Below are 24,917 nucleotides of genomic sequence, written 5' to 3'. Positions count from 1 at the left end.
CTGATCTGCCAAGATGTTGTTTAAAATTATACATGATTGTGTCTGTCTATATTTTTATGTCCTGTGCTATTTCTGTAAGAAATCTTACCCTTTCTGCAGAGAGGTTCCATTCACCCAGAGCCAGTTACCATTATCCACTGAGTAACTCAGTCCAATCCAGGTAATGTTTTTTATTTGTTCGTTGATGAAACACTGAAAACAAACACAGAATGACCCTCACTGCTTACTCTGTAGATGTAGACACTGAGAGACAAACTGTCATGGTCCTGTGTTTCTGTCTGCGTTTTCCTTGTTGGGCCGCCAGATGGCGGCACTTCTGTTTTGTGTCCTGCTCCCCCTGTGTTAATTGTATTATTGTTTCCAATTGTCCAATCATTGTTTTCAATTGTCTTGTTTTCCCTTCCCTCTCTGTGGCCTGATTGTTCATGGTGCCCTCCTGTGTCTCGTCAGTGTCTGTTCTATTTAAGTTTCCCCCTCCCTTGACTCAGGTGCTGGATCCTTGTGGTTATGTGGTAAAGTCTGGTTGTTGTGCGCCCTGTTCATGTCCCTACTCCATGTGCTCCTGCTATGTCCTGGTTTCCTAGTGTTTTTGTATTTTCTTGATTTCCTTTGTTCCTGCGTTTGTAGTTGTCCTTCGTTGTAGAAGGTCGCCCTGCGAGGCTTTTTGTTCCCTGTTGTTCCCTTTGTGTCAAGTAAAGTCTTTTTGTTCTTCATTTGGAGTTTTGCATTTTTTTCCACCCTCTGCTTTTGGGTCCTACCCCCCACGCATCGTAACACAAACAGTCCACACTGACACGTTCTGGATCTGTGAGATACTGAGCTACAGCATGAGCCACACCTCACTGATGAATGCGATTCATCCATAATGGTAATATTGAACATGTTAGGTTGTAAGAACAAACACAAGATGAGATATAATTACATAATTACATTTACAGTGGCTTCTTATGAATGCATGTTGTCAGTTTTATCTCCACCCAATCATTCACAATTATTTTACAGAGCCTTACCTTTTCCGCGTTACTCTCTATAATCACCAGGTCAGCTCCCCATTTAATGCAGTCACTGTGACTGTCTGTCCAGTTCTTCATCTCATTAGAGAAGTAGTAACACTTCGAAGAGAACTGTGCCCAGCCCTGTAGACAGGGTTTACACAAAGTGCCTGTACAGAAAGAACAGGCAACAGACTCTGAGAATGATATATTCATACGTAACAGTGTAAAAGTAAATGCTTTTCTGCAGATGGACAACAGAGTAGCACCACTCACTGCAAACTGGAGGCACAGTCCTGCACTAAAAGAGGAGTTTCTTAAATACTTCATTGTACTTACTCTGTAGCTGGACTTTCTCCAGATCTCTCTCCAACACTGAATAGTTCTCTGATAAACTTGTATCTAATACACAAGGGGAAATGCATTCTTTAGGAAAAATAAATATCGATTAAGGGGTTTTACAGAATTTCACCTCAGTATGATACAGACTACTGTGCTAATTTGTGGAAACAGAAGCTTAAGCCCATAGGTTGACCACATCATTTGTTAAGTTTGTTAACTGTGTTTTTTAAGAATTTTTCATTTGTGTTGTTAAATCAATGTATTAATTTACACAGTTTTAGAGAATTATGAACAATCTTTTTGTTTATTTGGGCTTTATAAGAATATTTCAGTATACATTTAACAATGTGAATGAAAATATATATATACAGATGGGTGACAAATTATATAAATTATGTAAGATTTGTTTATATATAAATTTTTTTCTGGGCAAATTTCAAATTAAAGACTACAATGTTGAATGGATTTTGGAGAAAAATAATGACCAACAATGATCAAGGTATCAACATCACATATTAGCTCTTATGTAGTAACTAATTTATTACTTAAAAACAGTTATTTTTCTTAAAATCAATCTACATCAATAGCTGGGTGAAAACAGAGGGGATTGCCCAAAAGACCAAAAGCTAATCCCACTATATGATATTCATTTGTAAAATCTGTTTTTTACTTTAAAATGACATTTTACCAGGATCATGATAAAGAGACACAGACAGTTACTCACAGAGGACACACAAGACTACTGTGGCAGCCAATAAGAGAACGCACAGCAGCCCCAGACACACTGCAACCCGTCTGTAGGGAAGTGAGCTTTGCCCACTGTGCTCTGCGGTCAAGAAAACAGACAAGTTAAGCAGAATGTCTCATTTCTTTGATCTTTTATATTGTTATTCTTGTTGCTAGTTTTTATTTTAATTTCAAACCAAACATACTGCAATAAACTAAAGTTTTACAACAGCAAATAAAAATCCACTACTGCAAACTTTAATATTCACCTACGCAACTACCAAATATTCACTAAATAAAAATACAGGAGGCCCTCTCTCCTAAATGAATATAAAAGTATGGGCCTACTCCATTTCTATCTCAATTTTATGTGACTACATTAGGTCAAAAAATTTTCAACTCTTCAGAAGAAAAGCAAGTGTGCAGGATTTGAGCCTCTGTCCATTCAGGAGGCAGCAGACAATCGCATGCAGTCAGCTACCCCTTATTTTCATTGTAGCCCAAAAAGCATTTCTATGCCATGCATTTTCTGCACTGGAAAACTATGCAACCGGCACAGAGAGATCGCAGGTTCCTAACTGACCAAGGATGTCACTATTGAGCAATGAGCAGGGGACACCTTGTCCACAGAAACCCTCCCTCAATCCACGGGTGAAATGGTGGCCGATTACACATTTCCAGATGGAACACACAAGCATTATCCAGATAGTGGGGCCCATCACTGCACTCACAATGCCTGAGAAACACAAAACTTAAAATATTTTAAAGACAAAATGCGGGATGTGCTTTTGATATTGCTGCGGTATGCAATAAATAAACAGTGTACCTACATGGTAACAGAGATAACGCATCACTGATCCTGCTCTTGGGACTTGTATATACAAGTTGCACAGTAAATAAAAATCTCAGTTCTGCAGTTCAGTACTTGGTTGTGCCATTTCAGTTAATGTATAAACACAGGTTCACTAAACAGTAAACATTTTACTATGGTCTAAACTGCAATTAAACCAATATTGGTGTATACAGTTTGACTATTGAAGTGAAGGAGTGGGCGTACAGGGCAGGGGGAATGGCGATATCTGAATGTCAGAGGACAGTCTATACTTAGGTTTCTTTCTTGATGCTCAGCTTTTTACTATCACTTCCAACATCTGATTAAGAAACGCAAGTTGAGTATTTACTTTAGAAATAAATCGAGTTTCTCTTTAAATGTACATTTGTCAAAGCTACCTTATTGCCAGTTTGTGATTATGGTAACCTGTGTTACTATCGTCTTCACATGATAAGACACAGTGTATCATGGAGCCCTGTGATTTATCACAAGTAGAAGCCTCACTCATCATTGCTCACTGTACTCAGTGTTTGGGTGTCTCGCCCTATCCATGCATCGACTTAGCCACAGGTATGTTTTCATTTACAAGACAATTTTGTGAATTCTTCCGAGCTACCTTTCTTGTTATTTGACCCAGAATTAGAGTGCATACCAGTAAGGATAACAGATACGTTGATAACGAAGGTTCCTACTGTCCGTACTGAGCTAGGTAAAAAGGCTTTCATCTTCTCTGCACTATCTGCCTGGAATAGCTTACAGAGGGAGGTTCGGCTCACAGACCTGGTTACTCTTTGAGAATTTAAATCAGTGATAAAAAGCAGAGAACTTCATGCAATTGGTCACTATGACTGTTTCTGAACTTATTATGTTTTTATCTATATTGTACTACTGATAGTGGTAAAGTCAAGCTATGCTAAAAGACACCAGCAGATTCATGTTCAAATTAAGAAACGCTAGGTGGTTTGTCACATTCAAGTTTCTAAAATGGTTTCTTGACGTCAAGAAAACTGTTCGCTTAACAGTTTAAAATAGATATGACAGCTGAGTCAATGGAAAATTAGGGCCAACAGTCACAGACAACCAGAAAGAATGAGATATAAACACTTTTTTAAAAATTTGTGTATATTTGTGTCTTCAATTGATTAATATGAATGGCAATGCTCAACATTCATGACTGTGCATACTCTGCCCCAGTACCACTACAAGTCGAAAAAAATATTTACCTCTTGGCGGTAGCATCATCTGGGTATACCACAGCCAGTTTTTTGCAACTTACATGCCCACCCCACGTCCATGCTTCCGGATGAGTGTCGCCATTTATATGAGCCGTTTATCTTAATCCATTCATTAAATTACAATTAAAACCCATAAGCCTACTTCTAATTTAAAATATCAAATAAGCCTAAATGCAAAATGGGTAGACTGCCACATGTAACTTAGTCATTCAGAGCTCCACACAAACTAACCAAGAATAACACCCTGTTTAACCCCTTTACACAAACAAGCGTTTTCTAATGGTCTCTTGACATTTATATGTAATAAAATTATAATCTAACATAAAAATGGCCAACTCCAGCATTAACCTCCCTTTACGTCTTACAATGATGCACATTGCAGTAATTGATGTGTTCTAATATTTCTCAAAATTAAAGTAATATACGGTAACACAAGAGATCTTCGAGAAAGAGTGAGCTGATAGGTACGATCTGAGAGCTGGGAGCTGGGATAGCGAGCTATGAGGTGTGAGCTCAGATCAGGAAACTGGGAGCTGGGAGCTCGGCTCTAGGTGCAAGCTGGGAGCTACAAGCTCACAGCTCACACTTGAGGATTGAACTCTTACTAAAATAATTTTTGGATTCTATGTGCTACGTTCTACTGATGTAATAAAAAATAGATTCCACAAGCTCATTTAAAAGCGACAATGATCTCTTGATTATGCTGCTCTTTAATACACTGTGCAGGTGTTCTTACCTTTGTGCTGAGCTCCTGGGCTGTTGAGTGAGGTCTGGCCCAGTGTGTTGTACACATCTTGGTCTGGACTGGCCAGGTCAGTGTATATACCCTCTGAATCTTTGGAGACTAATGCTGCCATTTCTGACAACTGCTGCTAGTACTCTATCCACTATTTCTTTTTATGTATTTTGTGTCACTGTGGTCTGAGATACTTGAGCAGAAAGAGGAAATTGCATTGAGAGATCAGGAAGCTGATCGGGGCTTGACATTAACACCCGTCTGTGTGAAGGAAATGCATTTAAGATCACCAACCATCATCACCAAGATGTATATTATTAACAAAAGACATATATGTAGAACTAGCAATGGCCAGATCTTGGTCAAAACAGTAATAATCTGTAGAGGTTTGCACTAAATATAAAACTCAAGCTGTAAAAGTCCATATACAATGAAAGCACAGCTTCTGGCATACAAACTAGGCCTTTCATACAAACGTGTTGTGAATGATAAAATCCAGCAGGAGATAAATGAGGTGAATACATATCTGACGCCAAGAAGGGGAGGAAGACTTAGATAAAAAAAGGGAATGCCTATTTTTTAATTAAATAAAGGAAGGGGGTTTGGAAATAATGGTGTCTGAAAAATGAGAAACAATGATGTATGGGAAAGAGTAAAGTAAAATGATGTAAGCCTGAGGGAAAGTCCAAGCTTGAGCTCCCCAACAGGAGGAGCTAACAAGATAGGATAAAAGGGAGTGTTCGGCCCCAGGGGAGTTCAGTATGTCTTGTGTGTCTTGTCTGTGTGTGCGCATGTTATCGTTGAATTACCTGCAATAATCAGACTCTGTGAAGTGTATATTTTGAAGAAGTATTCAACAATCTTCTGGCCCAGGCTGGGTCCTGTTTTTCCCACATTGAATTGGCGAGCCAGCCAGGAGAGGCTCGGGGAAGCCGAACGTCTGGACGGAACTGCTGACTCTTAGGTTCAACAGTGGCCACAAAACAATAAGGTAAGCAGAGCCTTTTATAAGTCTGCATGTACTGGTTGAATCTAAGAGCAGTGTTCGCCCGGGCCGAGGCAAATACGAAGCCTCTCCTCCAAAGAATCTAAAACTACAGTAAAGGCTATGGTAAGAGAAAAGAGTCTGATGTGATGGTATGCCTGAAATAAATGTGATGTGTTTGTGATAAGTGTTATGTGTTCGTGATAAATGTTGCGTGTTTGAAATAACTGTTATGTGCATGAATGAAAAGAGTGAAGTGAGAATGTGAGCTATGCAGGAGTGTGTGTTAAAGATCCTGTCTGCGCTGTGTTTGCAGGAGGTTTGGTGCATTTGGCGTTGACGCAGCTCAGAAAGTGACAGTTTTGTGAATACTGCTCCACCTGTGCTGAGGAAGTGTATCAGGGGGAGGTCTGAACAGGTAAAGCTGACAGTACCCTAAGGGCACCCATATTCGCGGAGGCCGTTTTGGGTTGGCGCCCGGGCTGTTCACGTGTGTGCTCATGGGCCTGCGGGGCCCTCGTGCATTCGGCGGTTTGTCCGTCCACAAAGGGGGCGCATTCAGTCAGTCGTTTTGGGCGATATAGCCGCCGTGCCATAAGGCAGTGGGACGTTCGACTGTCTGTAGCGCAGTCCGGCGTGTTGTGCGATATAGCCGCTGAGCCGACTAACGGTGAGTTGTGTGACTGTCTGAAGCCTACTCTGATCCTGCCCTTGGGACTTGTATGCACAATTTGCACAGTAAATAAAAAAATCTCAGTTCTGCAGTTCAGTACTTGGTTGTGCCATTTCAGTTAATGTATAAACACAGGTTCACTAAACAGTCGTCGCCCATTGGCCGACCCAGTGTGTTTTCGCCCAATCGGCGGCTGTTGTATTCAGCTCCAGTCGGGGTCCCTGCTGGTCCGGTGTGTTTTCGCCCCGTCGGCGGCTTGTCTGCACACCAGACCTCACTCGGCCGTGTGTTCGGGGCTGTGTTGGGCCTGCATGTGCTCATTTGTCTGGTCTGGTCCGCTGGCCTGGGGCGCGTCACTGCCTAACTGGGGGCCCGACGGGTCGCAAACTAGGAAAACTGCTGAGGGACGGCAATTAAAATAAGTTGTCGAGGGACGGCAACAGTCACTAGAAATTGCTGAGGGACGGCAATTAAAATAAGTTGCTAGGGGGCCTACGGGACGGTGACACTGGCCAGAAACGTGTGAATGCGCTGGCGCTGGTGTGAACGAAGAGTGAGTTTTGTGAGTCTTAAGCACTTCGTGAGTCTTACGAGTTGTCTTGTGTGTTGTCTCGTGCGCAAAATCGGCCAAATAATTAGATGTGCACAAGGTGTGTTAATATGAGTAGGGGCCCTACTAGTTCAACTGCACTGTAAATAAGGAATGTGTAATAATGGTATTGGTGTGAAGGTTTGAAGCTCAGGAACACAACGGCTGTTCCTTACAAGGGGAAATAGGCCATATTACTGAAGGTTTCATGTATTTGAGTATATGTGTTAGAATATAAATAATATTATTTAACCACGCTAGCATAGTAAAATAAACGTAAGGTGGTGGAATGTACAATCTTTTGTGGAGGCTGGGGTGCGGCCTTGAGATCGGCCTGTGCCTGCTGGGCCTTGTTACCCTCGCCATTGTTCTGCCAATTGTTCTGCTCTTATAATCATTCATAACATGTGTATATATATATATATTCATGTTTTAAAAAGTAGTGGGGAAATGTATGAGATTTTTGTGGTTGCTTGCGTGCTTTGTTACTTAGGCTACAAAATTTGTGAAGCGTATGATCAAACCCGCCATAGTCAAGACCGGTCTGACAGTGTGTAAAAGGCGCGGTTTGTATATAGCGCTCCCTACTCTATGATCCTGTAAAACTTAAATAACGGACAGAGTAAAGTGCTGTGGCCACAAAGGATCAGAATTGATCCTATCTAAGATTACTAGCTGAAGTGTTGATCATGCTGATTCACTAATTATCTGAAAGAGCCAATGGAGCAATTTTCGAAAAACATTTTGTGTGTTTAGATTTCAGTGACGATTCTGACTCCAGCAACGAGGGCGTTTTAACTGAAAAGTGGGTATATGAGACGCGTAGATTGAACCAACTTTGTGTGTTTACTGTAGACAAAGAACAGTGGAACGCAATACGCAGCGCAAACTTACACAGGATTGTGTTAGTGGACACAGCATACGCGGCATTGTGAAGAAAATCATCAACTCAAAAGGTTGTTGTAATTTGCCTCAATAACTGTCGTATGGGGGACATAGAGACACAAGGGATTAGGACACATTTTTGGCTAGACCTATTTAGACTCAGAGGGAGTTGAGCACCAACAGGACACACAGTTGATTAATTTAAAGCTTTGGCAGCTTACTAAGTGGGTTAATTTGAGGCAGGTTCAGACAGGTTTTCCAGACGTACAGTGGTTATCGCTATTGTGACAACTGTGGACGGCAGGAACTTTTGGATTAGAGAGTGTAGCGACCCTACCGCTTGCATCACACTTGGGGATACCAGAGGGATTTGCTATTGCAGGATGGGAAAGACTGTTGTTGAATCCGCGACTGTGTGTTACGGTTATCCCAAGAAGGGTTAAGTGGGAAACAGGCGAGTGGGCAGACATTGAAAGGGTGAAAGGGTCTGATAATTCAGAAACACTGACCTTTGTGCCAGATTCGCACAGAAAATATAAAGCTGGAGTCACAGCTGGATAGATTAAAAGCAGAATTAGAATAGCAGGAAAATAAAACTAAAAAGGGAGACAGGATATATGTGTTGTTTGTCAAAGTGTGACGTTTTTAGTCTTGTGGGCCCAGAATAAATATTGTTTTATATTTTAGAGACATAAATATTTTTATGTCTGTAAAATATAGAGACATAAAAATATATAGAGATATAATTTTATGTCTCTTTTTACGGCCTTCCCCGTAAAAAGAGTGAACGAAAAGCGAGAGCCGCGGGTATTCAAAGCTTGTGGTTTGATCATTAGGAGTGGAATGTCAGGCGACTAGTGGGTCGAGCAAAATAATTCTATGAGGAAGCGAAGCTGAGTGACTCCAGGAGAGATGCGTGGCAACGTGATGCAGAAAGGCTACAGCAGAGTGTAAATGAGGAAGTTAAAAATGGAGATGAGATGTGGGAGCGAGTAACATGTTTGTAGATGTAAATGGCAAGTTTAGAGAAAATAATACATGACCAACAGCAAGAGTTGGATAAAAGGCAAAGCGTAGTGTTAGGTGTAAGAAAACAACTAACGTTAGTCGTAGAGAAAAAGGTTGATGGGTTGGAAGTGTCATGGTTCTGTGGTTTGTCTGTGTTTCCCTTTTGGGCCGCCAGATGGCGGCACTTCAGTTTTTAGTTCTGTCCTTTTACCCTGTTTTATTGTATTATTGTTTTCAATTATTCTATTATTGTTTTTGGGTTGTCTCGTTTTCCCTTCCCCCTCTGTGGCCTGATTGTTCATTGTGCCCTCCTGTGTCTCGTCAGTGTCGTGTCTATTTAAGTTCCCTTCTCCCTGACTCAGGTGCTGGATCCTTGTTTTTGTGTGTGCGTTTGGGATTGTGTTTCGGTTTGTGCTCCTTTGTGTTCTTGTGACTCTGTGTTTTGCCCTCAGTGTTCTTTACCCTGCCCGTGCTCTGTTTCTACATCGTTTTTGGATTTCTGGATTTTCTTTGTTTTTGCGTTTTACTAACTTCGCTTTGACTTTTTGAATCATGCCCTGCGCTGCTTTGTTTTTGTTCTCTTTTGTTTTTTGTACTCATTAAAAGTAACATCCTCGGTTTGTGTCTACCCCTTTGGATTTTGAGTGTTTTTTCGACTCTGCGTCTGGGTCCATTCCCTCGCCCGCCCTGACACCGTGTTTCTACTGATTGGACCAAGGTCAGGGTCAGTGTATCTGAGTGACTTCAGTGTTATCTGTAGCTGTTTTATAAAAAGACAAGGCTAAACCATTCGAAGTAGTGGAAATTCATCAAACTCCTTCTTGGAATTGGGATGTGTTCAGGTGGTTGAAAAATGGCCTGGGGGGAATGGGTACTGTTATCATGCAAAGACTTTTAATGGTCTGTTTTGCCCTGATGCTAATAAGTTGTGCTTTTAACCTTTTCACCCGATGTGTTCATAAGGCTACCCCAATTGCAACCGTTATTTCGGAGCCCAACATTATACAAGAATGGCCAGAAGCAACGCAAGGGCTTATGGCTGATGATGATATTGTGATCCGAACCACAGATCGCTGAAGGAGGCTGACAACTGAGTGTGTTGCTCCAATGACAGGCAAGATCTCCACAAAGAGACAACCTAAGGCAGGGGTGAGTCGACCCCTCAGGTCACCGAGTAACATAACATATGTGTCAAGGCTTATTGCTGGAATAAGTACTGAAGGGAGAAGCGTTTTCTCTAGCATAACTCGAATTCTGTGCAATACTAAATTCCTAGGCATTGCAGCAGAGCCCGTCTGTCTCCAGGCACCGAACCTCCCAAGGACAACAAGTTTAAAATATAGTGGGAGGAGGATAAGAGAGTGTGGGTAACCTACACAGGATGGCCGAAGGGAGTACCGGAGGAACATGAGATAATGAGTGAGGCGCCCATAGATTACGGTGCAGCATTGCTTCCCTGGGGACAAACACACAAGAATAGTCATTGGATAAACCATCTGTGGTATAACCAGCTGGGCCCTAGCTGGGGTGAAAGAACAATTGCACGCCACTTCGTTTATGACAATACAGAATAAGCTAATTCTTGACACGATGCTAGCTGAGGAACAGGAGGTATGTGAACGGATTGGGGAAGAATGTTGTACAGTCATTTCAATACACAGGAGAGGGGGTAACATAACAACAGCATTAGAGGCATTGGAAAACCTGAGAGATGAACACGTTAGAAACACGAAGGGAGAATCTAAGGGGTGGTCATGGTGGGACTGGTTTAAAATGTCAACATGGAAAACGGCTCTGGTAAAAATAAGGGTGATCATAGGGATAGTATTGTTGGTGTTGTTATTTGCCTCATGTTGTGTAGTTCCACTAATTCAGTCCCTGGTCAAAAGGTTGGTAACTTCAGTCACTGGGCAATTTCCGGTTACAACTAACCTGGAAAGGGACATTACCAATGCAGATAAGTGTGAGAAAATGATTGTAGAAGAACCAGTGTGGCTAATCAATAATGACACCGTTGGGTGTGGTAAATTGACCCCAAGAAAAGGAAAACACGAGACGCACAATGGTGCAAGGGGGTGGGGTGTTTTGCTGTAACTGTCATTCAAACAGGACCTAACGAGTATCACAATAAATATGGAAACCCTCTTTGCAAATGGGGTGTGAGAGGAGGTGCTGGCTGGGAATGCTGGAACGTCCATCCACAAGCCGCCCGCATCTATGGACAGTGGCGGCTGGTGATAAAATTTTTTGGGGGGGCGCAGTTTTGGGGGGGACAAACAAACTGAAGCAGCACTTCATAGCTCAGCAAATAAAATAAAATGAATAAATAAATAAATAAATCTAAAAACAACACTACACACTAATGTTGCTTAAACACTGGCCAGTAGCACTACTTGAACATATTTTGCCCTGCTTAATAATATAAAATATAAAAAAATGTAGAGATGACAAAATGCCCATTTCACCTACATCACCTAAAGTTACCAACAGGCAACAGCTCAATTTCTAAATATGGAACTACTAAAGTAATTTTTACTGCCACTATTACATTCTATGAAGTCATAAAAAAGTAGGAAAATATTAGCTAACTCCAATGTCATTTATAGAGCCTTCTGCTGCCATCTGCTGGACAAAATGTGAATGTGAATTCTGAAGTTTAAAGGAGGCAACAAAATTCACCATCGGATTATCAGAACTCTCACTCTCATCGTGGCCACGCAAAGCCAACTCAAAGGCTCCACAAAATTTAACATAGTTGTTATGACCGCTCGTTAAAATCATAACAAAAAAGGGGAGACCACACGGTAAAGAACTTGGTTAAACAATAATTTTAATTTAAATAATCAAAAAAAATGCAAAAAGAGAAACTAAACAGGCCCGGCAGCTGCCATCCAGGCAGGAGTGGAAAGGAACCTGAACCAGCCGTGAAGCCATGCTTTATGGCCTCCTCTCCAGGTGATGCCAATCTGCTAATGAGAGGGGAGGAGAGTTAGGCAAGGGCAAGCACAATTCAGAATGGGAGGGGCAAGGCTAGGAGAGAGAGCAAGAAAGCCACTCCCAAACGAGCAAGGAGAGAGAGACACACACCCACATAGGCCAGGCTATTGCCCAGAGGCCATCACACTGTCTATTATTCTGGACAGGATGTGTCGATTTTGTCATCTCTTCGTTGTGCCTTCTAATGCCAATCCTGTAGCCTTCATCTAGCTGTTCAGCAGTGCTAAACCTGCCAAAAAAATTTAGTCTCATACTATTGTCTAGACGGCTGCAGCTACTTTTGTGCCGTTTGCATTTTTCAGAAAGATGTTACAGGTCGTGTACCCCCGTCGTTGTCCACAACGCTTCAGTGCCGACACTTTTAAATAGCAAACAGGGAAAGCAATAAAAGGCATTACTTACACCACATCCAGCTAGCCAACTCCATTTGTCATAACAAGAGCCCGTTCCGGGTGTATGCTCGTCCTCGATCACTTGCCTGCTGCTGAATTTGTAAAATGGGTCGGTCCGGTCCAAGCTCCTTTATCCTCTTTTTTTCTTCCAGTGAACGCCTTGTGAAAGGGCATTTTTGTAAGGAAATAACCAAATAAAAACAATACCAATTCGCTGCCAATAACGAAAATATGAGTGAAGCAAAAGTAGAAGCTATAATCAAGAAACTCACATAACCAAGTAGAATTAACTGATTGATTTAATAAATTACTAACCAGAATTATGATGTTAGAACTCCATCTAACCATCTCATGTAACTGTATAATCTTGTGCACCTGTAACCCGTGGCTGATCCAATTATTAATGTACTCAGGCTTAAGCACGCAATATGTATACATGAAATTGTATTCGTTAAAAGAAAAATCAGACCACGCTGAATCTCGTTGTGAAACAAAGGCCATGGTTTGCCCTGTTGGTGTTATTCAGGAAAATTCAGGCGATGAAGATATAATCCAATCCATCACATGTTCGGGGGCATGCCTGAGCAGCACTCTACCTTACTGCTCATATTCAGCTACAGTTGTGTAGGTGAGTACTGGACGACAACTGCTGGGCAAACTGGTTTGCTAGTGGCAATATTAAGCAACAGAAAGGCCGTATAGTGAGTCTGTTGAATTGTTTACTTCTCAACGAGTCAATGTGGGCTGAAAACATTTTAGCAGTAAGGAGAATATGTTGTACTGCTTGTTATGTAGACTATACTTGTTATACTGCTTTGGATCTCTTTGGTCTGTGTGCAAGGTGAAATGGCAAGAACTGTGAGGGATATGAGCATTGTGTGGCTTTTACCCACTCCCCGCAAAATAAGGAGGGGATGTTTTCCACACGATGCTCTGCTCTGCTGTTAGGTCTCCCTCCAGGCGACAGTCATCATTTGATGATCGCTAAGGTCATGAGACAGCGTTTTGCTGTCTGACCGGACGGAATCTGACAACAGATCTTAGGGAAAGTTTGCCAAATGTGGTCTATACACATAGTAACATGAATACATATTAATCAACGTAAACCAAATACATATTAAATGAATGCTAAGAAACGCAAGAGTCCTAGTGCAGGAATATAAAGATGTGTGTTAGGATTAGGCTAGGCATGGGGTGTGCCGCAAGGGCTACCCACATGGGCTGTCGTGCGAATTAAAGAAAGGAAGGGGGCTTGGAAATAATGGTGTCTGAAAAATGAGAAAGAATGATGTATGGGATTAAGTAAAGAAAAATGATGTAAGCATGAGGGAAAGTCCAAGCTTGAGCTCCACAACAGGAGGAGCTAACAAGATAAAAGGGAGTGTTCGGCCCCAGGGGAGTTCAGTATGTCTTGTGTGTCTTGTCTGTCTGTGTGTGTGTCTTGTCTGTGTGTGTGTGCGTCTTATGTGTTTTCTGTGAAGTGTCTTGTGGAATGCTTTGAGAGTGTTTGTATTGATATGCGCAGATCAGCCCGGGTTCTTGCATGTTATCTTTGAATTACCTGCAATAAATCCAGTTGCATCAGACTCTATGAAGTGTATATTTTGAAAAAGTATTCAACAGTGTGAGGAGAACACCCAGTAGCATTAACAACAGTGTGACCTTCTAGTAGCATTTTCTATTTAAAAAATTATTGTATTTCACAAAAGCCATTTGAAATAGTTAAATCAATTTGTGGTGATACTACAACTCCCATGAGTGATGGGTGCACTCTGTATGCTCATCTCATTGGCCACCTACTTCACCCCTCTTTTGCTTCCTCAGTGGGAGAAGGTGAACTCAACCAAAATGAAACAGCCAAATACAGCACTGTACATCCAAATGTGTGTAGGCGATAGCTATACTCATTGCAGCTTCAAAGTGTTTGTTTAGTGGCACCCCACACCAGTGGAGAGCAATTCAAGTTCTCCAGTTCTCATTGAGAAACGGAGAGCTGACAATAATTGCAGCATCAGACAGACAACAGCAATGGTTCAGTAAGGGAGCATGAACGTTATGCAAATGAAAAATATGCAAAAGATGGAAAAAAAGAAAATATAGTTCTAAAGAGATCGTGATTACAGCTGGTCTGATTATTCGTTTTACACAGGTTTATAGTCACAATATGAGAGCACTAATTAAAACTTACCAGTTTTTCATATTTTCGAATACGCTCATGAGACATGATGAAATCATGCATCAATCTGAACAATCTTTTCTGAGATTGTTTTCTATCTTGTTGATCCTACGATAACACAATTAAAATACCTTTCTCCTGCTCCAGATGTTACACATGATATAGCATAGAAAGCTATGCTACAGATCCGGGGCCAGGATTGAGTAGCAGCTTAGCATGTGCAAGAAGTCGAAGTACCAGCTTTGTGATCACCAATAAACAACAAATAAAACAGCATCATGTAAACATCTGCGTATTTCTTAGAAAACAGAGAATTTCTAAAAATTATCAGATGTGATCTGATAATAATGAGGACCTTCTTTCAATTGGTTTGTGTTTGCATTTTTTCATGGTTTGCACTCTTCTTGAATATCTGTCTTCCATTGTTTCACAAATTTTTAAATCACACTCATCCTATCGTGGGTTTTTTCCACCTATTTTACACTCAGCCACAAGGTAGCAGTGTTACTTTTCAGTTTATGAGTACAAAAGAAAAAATGACAGAAATGGTAAAAATGATAAACATAATGGCATTTCTTCCTTTCTAAACGTGTACACTAGATATAAATAATATACTTTCACAGATAATATTCACAATATTTTAACTCAAATTACAGTTTTTTTACTATTGGTAACAAGCGTTTACCTATACTTAAGTATACTTTTTCTAACACAGCAACACACCTACATCACACAATTAGCCAAATAGTTAATTTTCTGCTCAGAACCACATTTTGTTCATTAAATACCAACTATACATTTCAAAATGTAAAACAACTTTCTCAACATACGCTAACTCTATCAAAACACGACAAACCCGACTCAATATCAAATCATTCTGTCAAAACATGGACACGTTTGTTATCCAAGAGGAACATCTAGTCAATCATAGCACAACGACTTTCAAAATACTAACAGTTGATGGCATTACAAAAACTGCATTACTTTTCATGTTTCAGTTCTACCTGCATACAATAGACAATATGAAATCCATTGTTTTTTATAATTCAGTTTCCTTTTACTGTGAACCACTCTACATTTTTGGTTGAGTGTCGAATGTGTGCATTTTTCGCAACATACTATCTATAAAAGTGAATGAGTCATATTTACTTTATAGAATGTAGTAGAAAAAAATAGCAAGAGACAGAAATGCTACAGTAAAAGCTTTATTAGCAACATGAAATTGCTGCCAGTGATCAACAAAAAATCCAACATACATGGCCTTTGGTTCCAAATGTGTAAAAATAAAATACACAATTACAGTAAATCGGCCATTTCTCAATGTTACAATGATCTGTTCATTCAAAAATGCTTATCAGCTGTTTCAATATAGCTTTTGAGCTGCTGTTGTTGCAGAAGTAGAGGCGTTATACTATATTTAAGGTTTTGAACATTAGGTTTTCATTTCTGCCATGCTGTGTGCAAGCATTTGTAAATAAGACAAGAAAGGTCCATAATTTTGGTATTGGGTAAGCTTGTATGTAAAGAAACTTTAAGCATTTTAGAAATGTGTTAATGGTATGGTCCACAACAGACGGATGTTGTGCTAATTGTGTTTAGAGTTTTGAAAATGTGACTACAGATTGGACAAAATGATGTTAGCGATTGTAAAAGACTGTAGCAACATTACACATAAGTGTGCACCTGACATAACTATGAGTACAAAGTTAATATGTCAGAGTGGCAAAGTAATGCTGGTTAAGTGAAACCATACAAACCAATGAACTCATAACTTACCAGAGCATTCAGAATTTCTCAATGTACACTGAATGAAAATTCCCTTTGTGTGCTGAGAGAGAGAGTGTGTATATGCGTGTATGTGTGTGAATGTGCATGTGTGTTTGTGCGTGTGTGTGTGCGCGCGCATATACACACTGTGTTTAATTTATTAAATGTGTAATTTACTGTACATTTAGTAAAATTGTAACAGCATTCAAGGGGACTCACTTCTCTCGGGTTGATTTGGACTGTTTCATGACATCAAGTGACATCATGAGTTATCAGTTAGCCTAGGATCCTACATAAGCAGGTTTTATGTCAGGGAGGGTGCGGGAATGGACCCAGATGCAGAGTGCGGGGAAAAACACAAAACTCAGGGCGGCTATAACAAAGAAAAACTTCAAAAAACGCGGGAAACAAGAAAATACAAAAATACAAAAACACCTTACCAACAGAACAGGGGCAGGAACACTCAGGGCAGAAACACGGTCGGAGGCACGATCAGACAAACTAACAGACTTCAATAAGCAGGCAACAAGCAAGCAGGCAGGCAGGCAAGCAAGCAAGCATGCAAGCAACAGGCAAGGATCCAGCACCTGAGTCAGGGAGAAGGGAGACTTAAATAGACACGACGCAGACGAGTCACAGGAGGGCACAATGAACAATCAGGCCACAGAGAGGGAAGGGAACACGAGACAATCAGCAACCAATAATAGGATGATTGAAAACAATTAAACAATTAAACAGGACACAAAACAGAGGTGCCGCCATCTGGCGGCCCAACCAGGAAAAACAGAGGGAAAACACAGAACCCTGACATTTTATGCACCCTTTATAATGTTTAGCCATTAGCCAGGTGATATTGTTGGTTATGTCACATTTGGCATAATGTTGTAAAAGAAGATGTTTTGCCACCCTTTATGAAGCACAACATTGGTTATGCATGAAGCCATTATGTCAAGTTTATGAAAGCATTATATATACTACGTAAAGCTTTTATTTTAACTTCCTTTAAAGTGTGAAAGTCACCACTTCTAAGGAAAGCGCTGGTTGCCAATAAAATTAGGAAACTGTAGCTGAACTGCACCACTTCTCAGATTATCCTGTAAGATCTGGTCATGTTGAAGTGATGAGGAAATGATTACAAAGAAAGCAAGCAAACTAACATTCAGAATGACAAAAACTTTACTTGACACAGTTTAATACATTTTTAATATGTCTTCAAAAATGCATGGAATATCATTTTTAGTACTTTATCAGTTTGGTATTTATGAGTATTAATGTAGCATTTACACACACTCTTAGCTTGTGGACTTTCTGTAATACAGCCAGATTGAGATTAATGTAACACAGGAACCACATAAGCCTAAATTCAATAAACATGAGTCCTTAAATTTGACTATCAATTGCAGCAAGGATTACAAAGCAAGGATATTACTTGTAAGTCAGAGTTGAGGATAAATGTTTATTGAATTTAAGTCATAGAGTCACACACCACTTGTTTACTTGTGGGTACATGTGGCTTATGTCTTTAGGACACAGCATCTGTTTGGAGAGCCTTTATGAGATAGTGAGTAAGTAGGTACTGAGAGCTCTTTCTATTAGCTCATACTTTCACACAATGGGTCTCATTTATCAAGCAACATCCGAACAAAATTTCTCGTAATTCCTTCGTACCAACATTTACACGTGAAAACTGGGATTTATCAAGTTTTAGGGAGTCCAACTAGTTCAGACGTGTGAAGGAAATTTACGAAAACCTGAGACCACACGCAGAGTGTGTAAATTCCGCAGTTCGTCTTTTAACTTGAATTTTTAACTTTTATTGACGAAATTGGTCATTAAATGGGCTTCTTTGTCTACGTATTTTGTTATGAAATATTTAAATATTATAAAGAAATATAAATTATGAAAAAACGAACATAAATTGGTTGCGAATACTATTTTAATTAAGTGAAACAAAAATGTTTGAAATGAGTAATAGCATAACAAAGAGTTGCTATGATTTCATAATTGCAGTTTTGTTTTTTAAATAATTGATGAGAAATATTATTTTAATGGCCAAAATGCTGCTAAGTCCAAGCTTGCAATGGCGGACCTTGCGCTATTAGAGGATTTGGTGAGAGCACTTCGGCGAGATCGCATTTTCAGGGACCGGTGTGACTTTTTTGCCGAGTGGCTCATGAGTTGGTTCCGATTCCCTAGAACCCTTCTAAATTGAGGCTGTGCAGCCTCGTAGAGCCAGACTTAACGAAGCAAACAAGAAGATCTTATGCCATTCCAACACATGGGTTACCCGCTGAAGCAGTGGTTGATGACCCCACTGGCCGACCCCCTGTCACCGCGTGAGGTGCGCTACAATGAGGCGACCGTGAACGCGCTTCCAATTTACGACTGATTGGGATTTATCAACATACACACAGGGGTACGACTGAAACTAAGTGCCTCCGAACGTTTGATAACTGCGGCGGCAGTTGTTAGTTTGTATAATTTTACGGGGAAACTTATGTGCATATTTACGAAATTGATAAATGAGGCCCAATGAACACATTTGCGTTTTTAGCAGTGACTGCTGTTCTCGATTTCAATTTAAATTTACGGTATCACAACAGCAAGATGAGGACCATTTCAAATGTATGGTTTTTGATTTTTTATACTTACAATATGTCCATAGAACCAACAATGTAATAGCTTAAATCTACTCTGCATGTCCAGTCATTTTAATGTATTTAACAAAGCTTAGTCTCACAGATAAATTTCTAGTAAAGACAGCAGTATGTATATTCCATATATTCCTAACAGAAACGGTAACATTGTGGTCTGCTTATTGGTCCTGTGTTTGACTGTTAAAGCTGGCATGGTCAACAGCCTCTCACAAGAAAAAAACATACAATGATAAAAAATAGTTTAGGGGAGCAGAGCATTAGTCTCACAGATGAAATTTTTCTTATTAGAACAGTCAAAAGCTTCCCATGCATTCGCATTAGGGACAAACAGGGCACAATCATATTCATCATCACCATCTGGCTCTCCACTCCTCCAGAATCTGTAATGGAAGCAAAGACTGAGACACAGAAGCTCTACTTCTCTGCTGTTTTACATGATTGTGTCTGTCTATATTTTTACATCCTGTGCTGTTTCTGTAAGAATTCTTACCCTTTCTTCAGACGGCTTCTATCCACCCACAGCCAGTTACCCTTAGCTGCTGAGTAACTCAGTCCAATCCAGGTAATGTTGTTTATTTGTTTGTTGATGAACCGCTGAAAACAAACACAGAATGACCCTCACTGCTCACTCTGTAGATGTAGACACTGAGAGACAAACAGTCCACACTGACACTTTCTGGATCTGTGAGATACTGAGCTACAGCATGAGCCACACCCCACTGATAAATGCGATTCACCCATATTGGTGATATTGAACTCGTTAGATTGTAAGAACCAACACGAGATGAGATATAATTACATAATTACATTTACAGTGGCTTCTATTGAATGCACGTTATCAGTTTTATCTCCATCCACTCATTCACAATTATTTTACAGAGCCTTACCTGTTCCTCTTCACTCTCTATAATCACCAGGTCAGCTCCTCTTTTAATGCAGTCACTGCGACTGTCTGTCCAGCTCTTCATCTCATTAGAGAAGTAGTAACACTTCGAAGAGAACAGTGCCCAGCCCTGTGGACAGGGGTTAGGCACACTGCCTGTACAGAAAGAACAGGCAGCAGACTCTAAGAATGATCTTTTCATTGTAACAGTATAAAAGTAAATGCTTTTCTGCAGATGGACAACAGAGTAGCACCACTCACTGTGAACTTGAGGGACAGCACTGCTACAAAAAGAGGACTTTCTTAATCGCTTCATTGTACTTACTCTGTAGCTGGACTTTCACTGTATTCATGGTGCTGTAGTTGCTTCTGAGCTCCTCCAGATCTCTCTCCAACATTGAATAGTTCTCTAATAGACTTGTATCTAATACACAAGGGGAAATGCATTCCTTAGGGAAAAAAAGTATTGATTAAGGAGTTTTACAGAATTTCACCTCTGTATGCTACAGACTACTGTGCTAACCTGTGGACACAGAAGCTTAAGCCCATAGGTTGACCACATCATTTAAGTTGTGGACTATGAATGAATAAATTTAGGCAAACTAGGAAAAAAGTTTTTAAAGAATTTTTCATTTGTGTTGTTAAGTCAATGTATTCATTTACACAGTTTTAGAGAATTATGACCAATCTTTTTGTTTAACAATGTGAATGAAAATATATATATACAGATGGGTGACAAATTATATAAATTATGTCAGATTTTTTTACATATAATTTTTTTTAGGCAAATGTCAAAGTAAAAACTACAATGTTGAATGGATTTGAATGGGGCGACATAGCTCAGGAGGTAAGACCGATTGTCTGGCAGTCGGAGGGTTGCCGGTTCAAACCCCGCCCTGGGCATGTCGAAGTGTCCTTGAGCAAGACACCTAACCCCTAACTGCTCTGGCGAATGAGAGGCATCAATTGTAAAGCGCTTTGGATAAAAGCGCTATATAAACGCAGTCCATTTACCATTTTAGAAAAAAATAATGACCAACAATGATCAAGGCATTAACATCACATTATTACTAATTTATTACTTAAAAACATTTATTTTTCTTAAAATAGAATCTACATCAATAGCTGGGTGAAAACAGAGGGGATTGCCCAAAAGCCCAAAAGTTAATCCCACTATATGATATTCATTTGTAAAATGACAGAACAGATCTGTTTTTTCTTTAAAATGACATTTTACCAGGATCACAGCAAAGAGACACAGACAGTTACTCACAGAGGACACACAGGACTACTGTGGCAGCCAATAAGAGAGCACACAGCAGCCCCAGACTCACTGTAGCCCGTCTGTAGGGAAGTGAGCTGTGCCCACTGTGCCCTGTGGTCAAGAAAACAGACAAGTTAAGCAGAATGTCTCATTTCTTTGATGTTTTATATTGTTGTTCTTGTTGCTAGTTTTTATTTTAATTTCAAAACAAACACACTGCAGTGAACTCAAGTTTTACAACAGCAAATAAAAATCCACTACTGCAATCTCTGATATTCACCAATGTGACAAGCAAATATTCACTAAATAAAAATACAGGAGGCTTGCACTCCTAAATAAATATATATTTATATCTCAGTTTTATGTGACTACATTCGGTCAAAAAATTTTCAATTCTTCAGAAGAAATGCAAGTGTGCAGGATTTGAGCCTCTGTCCATTCAGGAGGCAGCAGACAAGCGCACGCAGTAAGCTACCCCTTATTTTCATTGTAGCCAGGGGTTAAATTGGGATTTGGGAGGTGGGTGGACCCTGAGATCCCATGGGATATGGGTGAAAAAAGGTACAATGAATGTCTCAGCTCAAAATAGTTGTATCTTAAATATATCGTGCACAAAATTGTAATGAATGGAAACAGTGTTTTAAAAGAATGTATACTATTGATACAAGCTTTTACATAAAATATTTCAAGTTCATTAAGTGTCATTAATGCTGAGAATTTTTTTTATCCCCGAAAATAATCTGTCATCATCCTCTTTTGTCCTCCCTTTCTTCCTCTTGTCTTTCTTTCTTCCTCCTGTCTTTCATATTTCTTAAACTGTCGAATTGAAACAAAATAAAACCAGCGGCAACTGGTAAAAATTGGTGGGGTGCAGAACTTTCCTTTAAACTAATCGTTGATCTCAAACTGTTTTAATTGATTTTCAGTGATTAACAAGCATGCAAACATCTCATTAATCAATTGGAAAGGGACACATAGCTTCTTTGCATTGTGTTAGGGAGATTAAATGATAAATGCGATTTAGAAAAATCTGTTTTAATCACTAAGCAATGAGTATCAATACAATTAAGCCACAAAATAGGCTACTCAATACTATCATATATAGCCAGCTCTCCCCAAATAGGCAGTTTTATTGAGTAGCCTAGGCCTTATAGCCTACATGTATTTTCATTTGCAGTACGAAATCGTGCACATATTTAATAAACATTATTTGTGGATACATTCCGCAATTCTTTCTCCACACTCGTATTCATGGCAAATATCTGCAATGCGTAGATTGTAAACAAAATTGAAGTGCTGCTTTTGTTTTTGCTGGTTATTCTGAAAGCTAACACGGTAGATAACAGACTGGTGTATCTTGTTTGTTAAGTGTAGACTACTTGGTGATTAAAACAGATTTTTAACGGATAAATTGAATTTATAATTTAATCCCCCTTACACGGTATGAAGATGCTGTTTGTTGGACTATTTGCCATTTGATTAGTCTGATCGTTGGCACACTTGATAATAAAGGAAAATTACTAATGAAAACAGGTTGAGATCAATGATTAGTTTAAAAGAAAGTTTTGCGCCCCACCAATTTTCAGCTCACCAGTCACCAGTCGCCGCTGAATAAAACGTTATGGGGGAAATAGCTATTCAATCCTAGCTTAGTTGCTGACCAGCAACCTGATGATTTTGCTCAAGCAATCAAAGTTTATTCATCTCTCTTTAAAATGTTGCCTAGCCTAGATGAAATTACATGTTAATGAAATAACCTACCGCGTCCGTATCCAAACAATCCAGACAGTCAACGATATTTTTCTTTTTGTGCCTGTCTATATAGACGACTGTTCGTCCTGAGTTTTTTTCCTTCATATTTTTGATTGGTTGAGCGAGTAACTGGCTAGAGGGAACACATGGACTGGAGCATACGAAAAATGGACTGGATTGTCATAGTTATTTGTAAAACTGCCGGTCAAAATGATTTATTTATTTACCAAAGGTGGGTGGGCGCCGTCCACCTGCGTCCACCCCCAATTTAACCCCTGATTGTAGCCCAAAAACATTTCTATGCCATGCATTTTCTGCACTGAAAGATCACAGGTTCCTAACTGACCAGGGGTGTCACTATTGAGCAAAGAGCAGGGGACACCCTGTCCACAGAAACCCTCCCTCAATCCACGGGTGAAATGGTGGCTGATTACACATTTCCAGATGGAACACACAAGCATTATCCAGATACTGGGGCCCATCACTGCACTCACAATGCCTGAGACACACAAAACTTTAAATATTTTAAAGACAAAATACAAGTTGCACAGTAAATAAAAATCTCAGTTCTGCAGTTCAGTACTTGGTTGTGCCATTTCAGTTAATGTATAAACACAGGTTCACTAAACAGTGAGCGTTTCAGTAAACATTTTACTATGGTCTAAACTGCTATTAAACCAATAATGGTGTATACAGTTTGACTACTGAAGTGAAGGAGTGGGCTTACAGGGCAGGGGGAATTGCAATATCTGAATGTCAGAGGACCTATGACAAAATGTGTAGGTCAGCAGGGTGAAGATTCAAATGTTCTCTCAAAGAGTCTGAAGATCTACTCCTGTGACTTGTTCACTGTCTATATAAACTGCCTTAGTGAAAATGTTCCAGATGCTGCTTTTCATTTTATGCTGACAGCTATATACTGTTTTGATTCTACCCTGAATATGGCTCTTTAGAAACATGTTTTTAATCTGGTGCAGGCTCAGTTTTTCCACCTGAAACTTGTTCTGGATGCTGAAAAAGCTGAGCCTATGGTTTTATCGAATAGTACTGTAAGTAGGCTACACATCATTAAGCCAAAGTATTACCACTTTACAAGGCCAATCTATAGAGCCTGTAACTGCCTATACTTAGGTTTCTTTCTTGATGCTCAGCAGTCTTTTAACTATCTGTAATGAAGCTCTTGGTGGTTATGAGTTTGTCAACAATATGGGGTGTCTGGTCAGGACACGGAGGCAGGAAATTCTTTTGGGGGTTTATTATAAATGGAATGCAAATACACAGGCACAGGCAATCTCTGGTCTCCTCTTAGGATTAAATCAGGTGGGTGTGCATGTGTGTGTGTGGTTCTAAACAAGGAAAAAGAAATACAGTTAGCCTACTTCTACACTTATTATCAGCCGTACATTATATAGGCTACATAAATCTCTCTATCACCCCTAGGCATCAAATATTATTTAACTAGCATCACGGTTAGAAATCTTGAATATCAGCTATACAATAACAGGAAATAAACGGTGCTAATCACATAGCGTACTAAACACAACGGAATATTCTACCGTATGTAGATGCACAGGCGCAAGGAATGACACTCAAATATACCTAGCATAAATCGCCAATATGTGGTAAATGTTAAGGAATACTGCTGATAAAACTTAGACATTATGCTATACAAATTACTATCAGACAATGGATTCACTAATAATCTAAACTAAATATCCTTGACGATACAGAAAGGTGTACTTACTGCTGTTTATTGACGCACACAAAGGAAACTTAACTCACTAGAAATTACCGTTGAACTGACTAACTTTGCACAAATTTAACCGCGGTAAGCGCGAGCCGTAAACGAAAGGGGCGTTGCCTAGCAACAGGTTAGGTCTTCACTGTCCATATTCTGAGCCTTTTGCACACTATCACTTCCAACATCTGATTAAGAAACGCAAGTTGGGTTTTTACTTTAGAAATAAATTGAGTTTCTCTTTAAATGTACATTTGTCAAACCTACCTTATTGCCAGTTCGTGATTA

General features: G+C 39.8%; 2 protein-coding genes across 2 annotated transcripts in view; both read right to left on the bottom strand.

The window, feature by feature from the left end:
• Positions 1–24,917, bottom strand: part of LOC118221887 (CD209 antigen-like protein C) — a 49,986-nt gene that overhangs the window by 1,054 nt on the left and 24,015 nt on the right. The window contains exons 3-6 of the mRNA XM_035407327.1: positions 2,059–2,160; positions 1,332–1,394; positions 1,011–1,162; positions 89–192 (exon numbers count right to left, since the gene is read on the bottom strand). Of these exons, the coding sequence (XP_035263218.1) occupies positions 89–192; positions 1,011–1,162; positions 1,332–1,394; positions 2,059–2,160 (421 nt within the window). The remainder of the gene's footprint in view (positions 1–88; positions 193–1,010; positions 1,163–1,331; positions 1,395–2,058; positions 2,161–24,917) is intronic.
• On the bottom strand, positions 19,040–23,432 carry LOC118221885 (CD209 antigen-like protein C). Its single transcript, XM_035407323.1, has 6 exons — positions 23,238–23,432; positions 21,149–21,250; positions 20,201–20,299; positions 19,880–20,031; positions 19,483–19,586; positions 19,040–19,372 (listed from the first exon to the last, which is right to left on the bottom strand). Exons 1-6 carry the CDS (start codon positions 23,371–23,373, stop codon positions 19,234–19,236), a joined length of 732 nt encoding a protein of 243 aa, XP_035263214.1. The 5' UTR covers positions 23,374–23,432; the 3' UTR covers positions 19,040–19,233.

The sequence above is a fragment of the Anguilla anguilla genome, chromosome 2 (assembly GCF_013347855.1).
Source record: "Anguilla anguilla isolate fAngAng1 chromosome 2, fAngAng1.pri, whole genome shotgun sequence".
In the NCBI taxonomy this organism is placed as follows: Eukaryota; Metazoa; Chordata; class Actinopteri; order Anguilliformes; family Anguillidae; genus Anguilla; species Anguilla anguilla.
The sequence above is the reverse complement of the archived record's forward strand: the minus strand, read 5'-3'. Positions and strand labels throughout refer to the sequence as shown.

Bases quoted from the DNA above. Each gene is read 5' to 3' on its own strand.
- LOC118221885 (XM_035407323.1), bottom strand. From the start codon at position 23,373: ATGGGCCCCAGTATCTGGATAATGCTTGTGTGTTCCATCTGGAAATGT. The intron at 21,251-23,237 runs GTCAGTTAGGAA...TCTTGACCACAG, and splicing joins GCTCAATAGTGACACCCCTG to GGCACAGTGGGCACAGCTCA. The intron at 20,032-20,200 runs GTAAGTACAATG...CTTTCTGTACAG, and splicing joins AGTGAAAGTCCAGCTACAGA to GCAGTGTGCCTAACCCCTGT.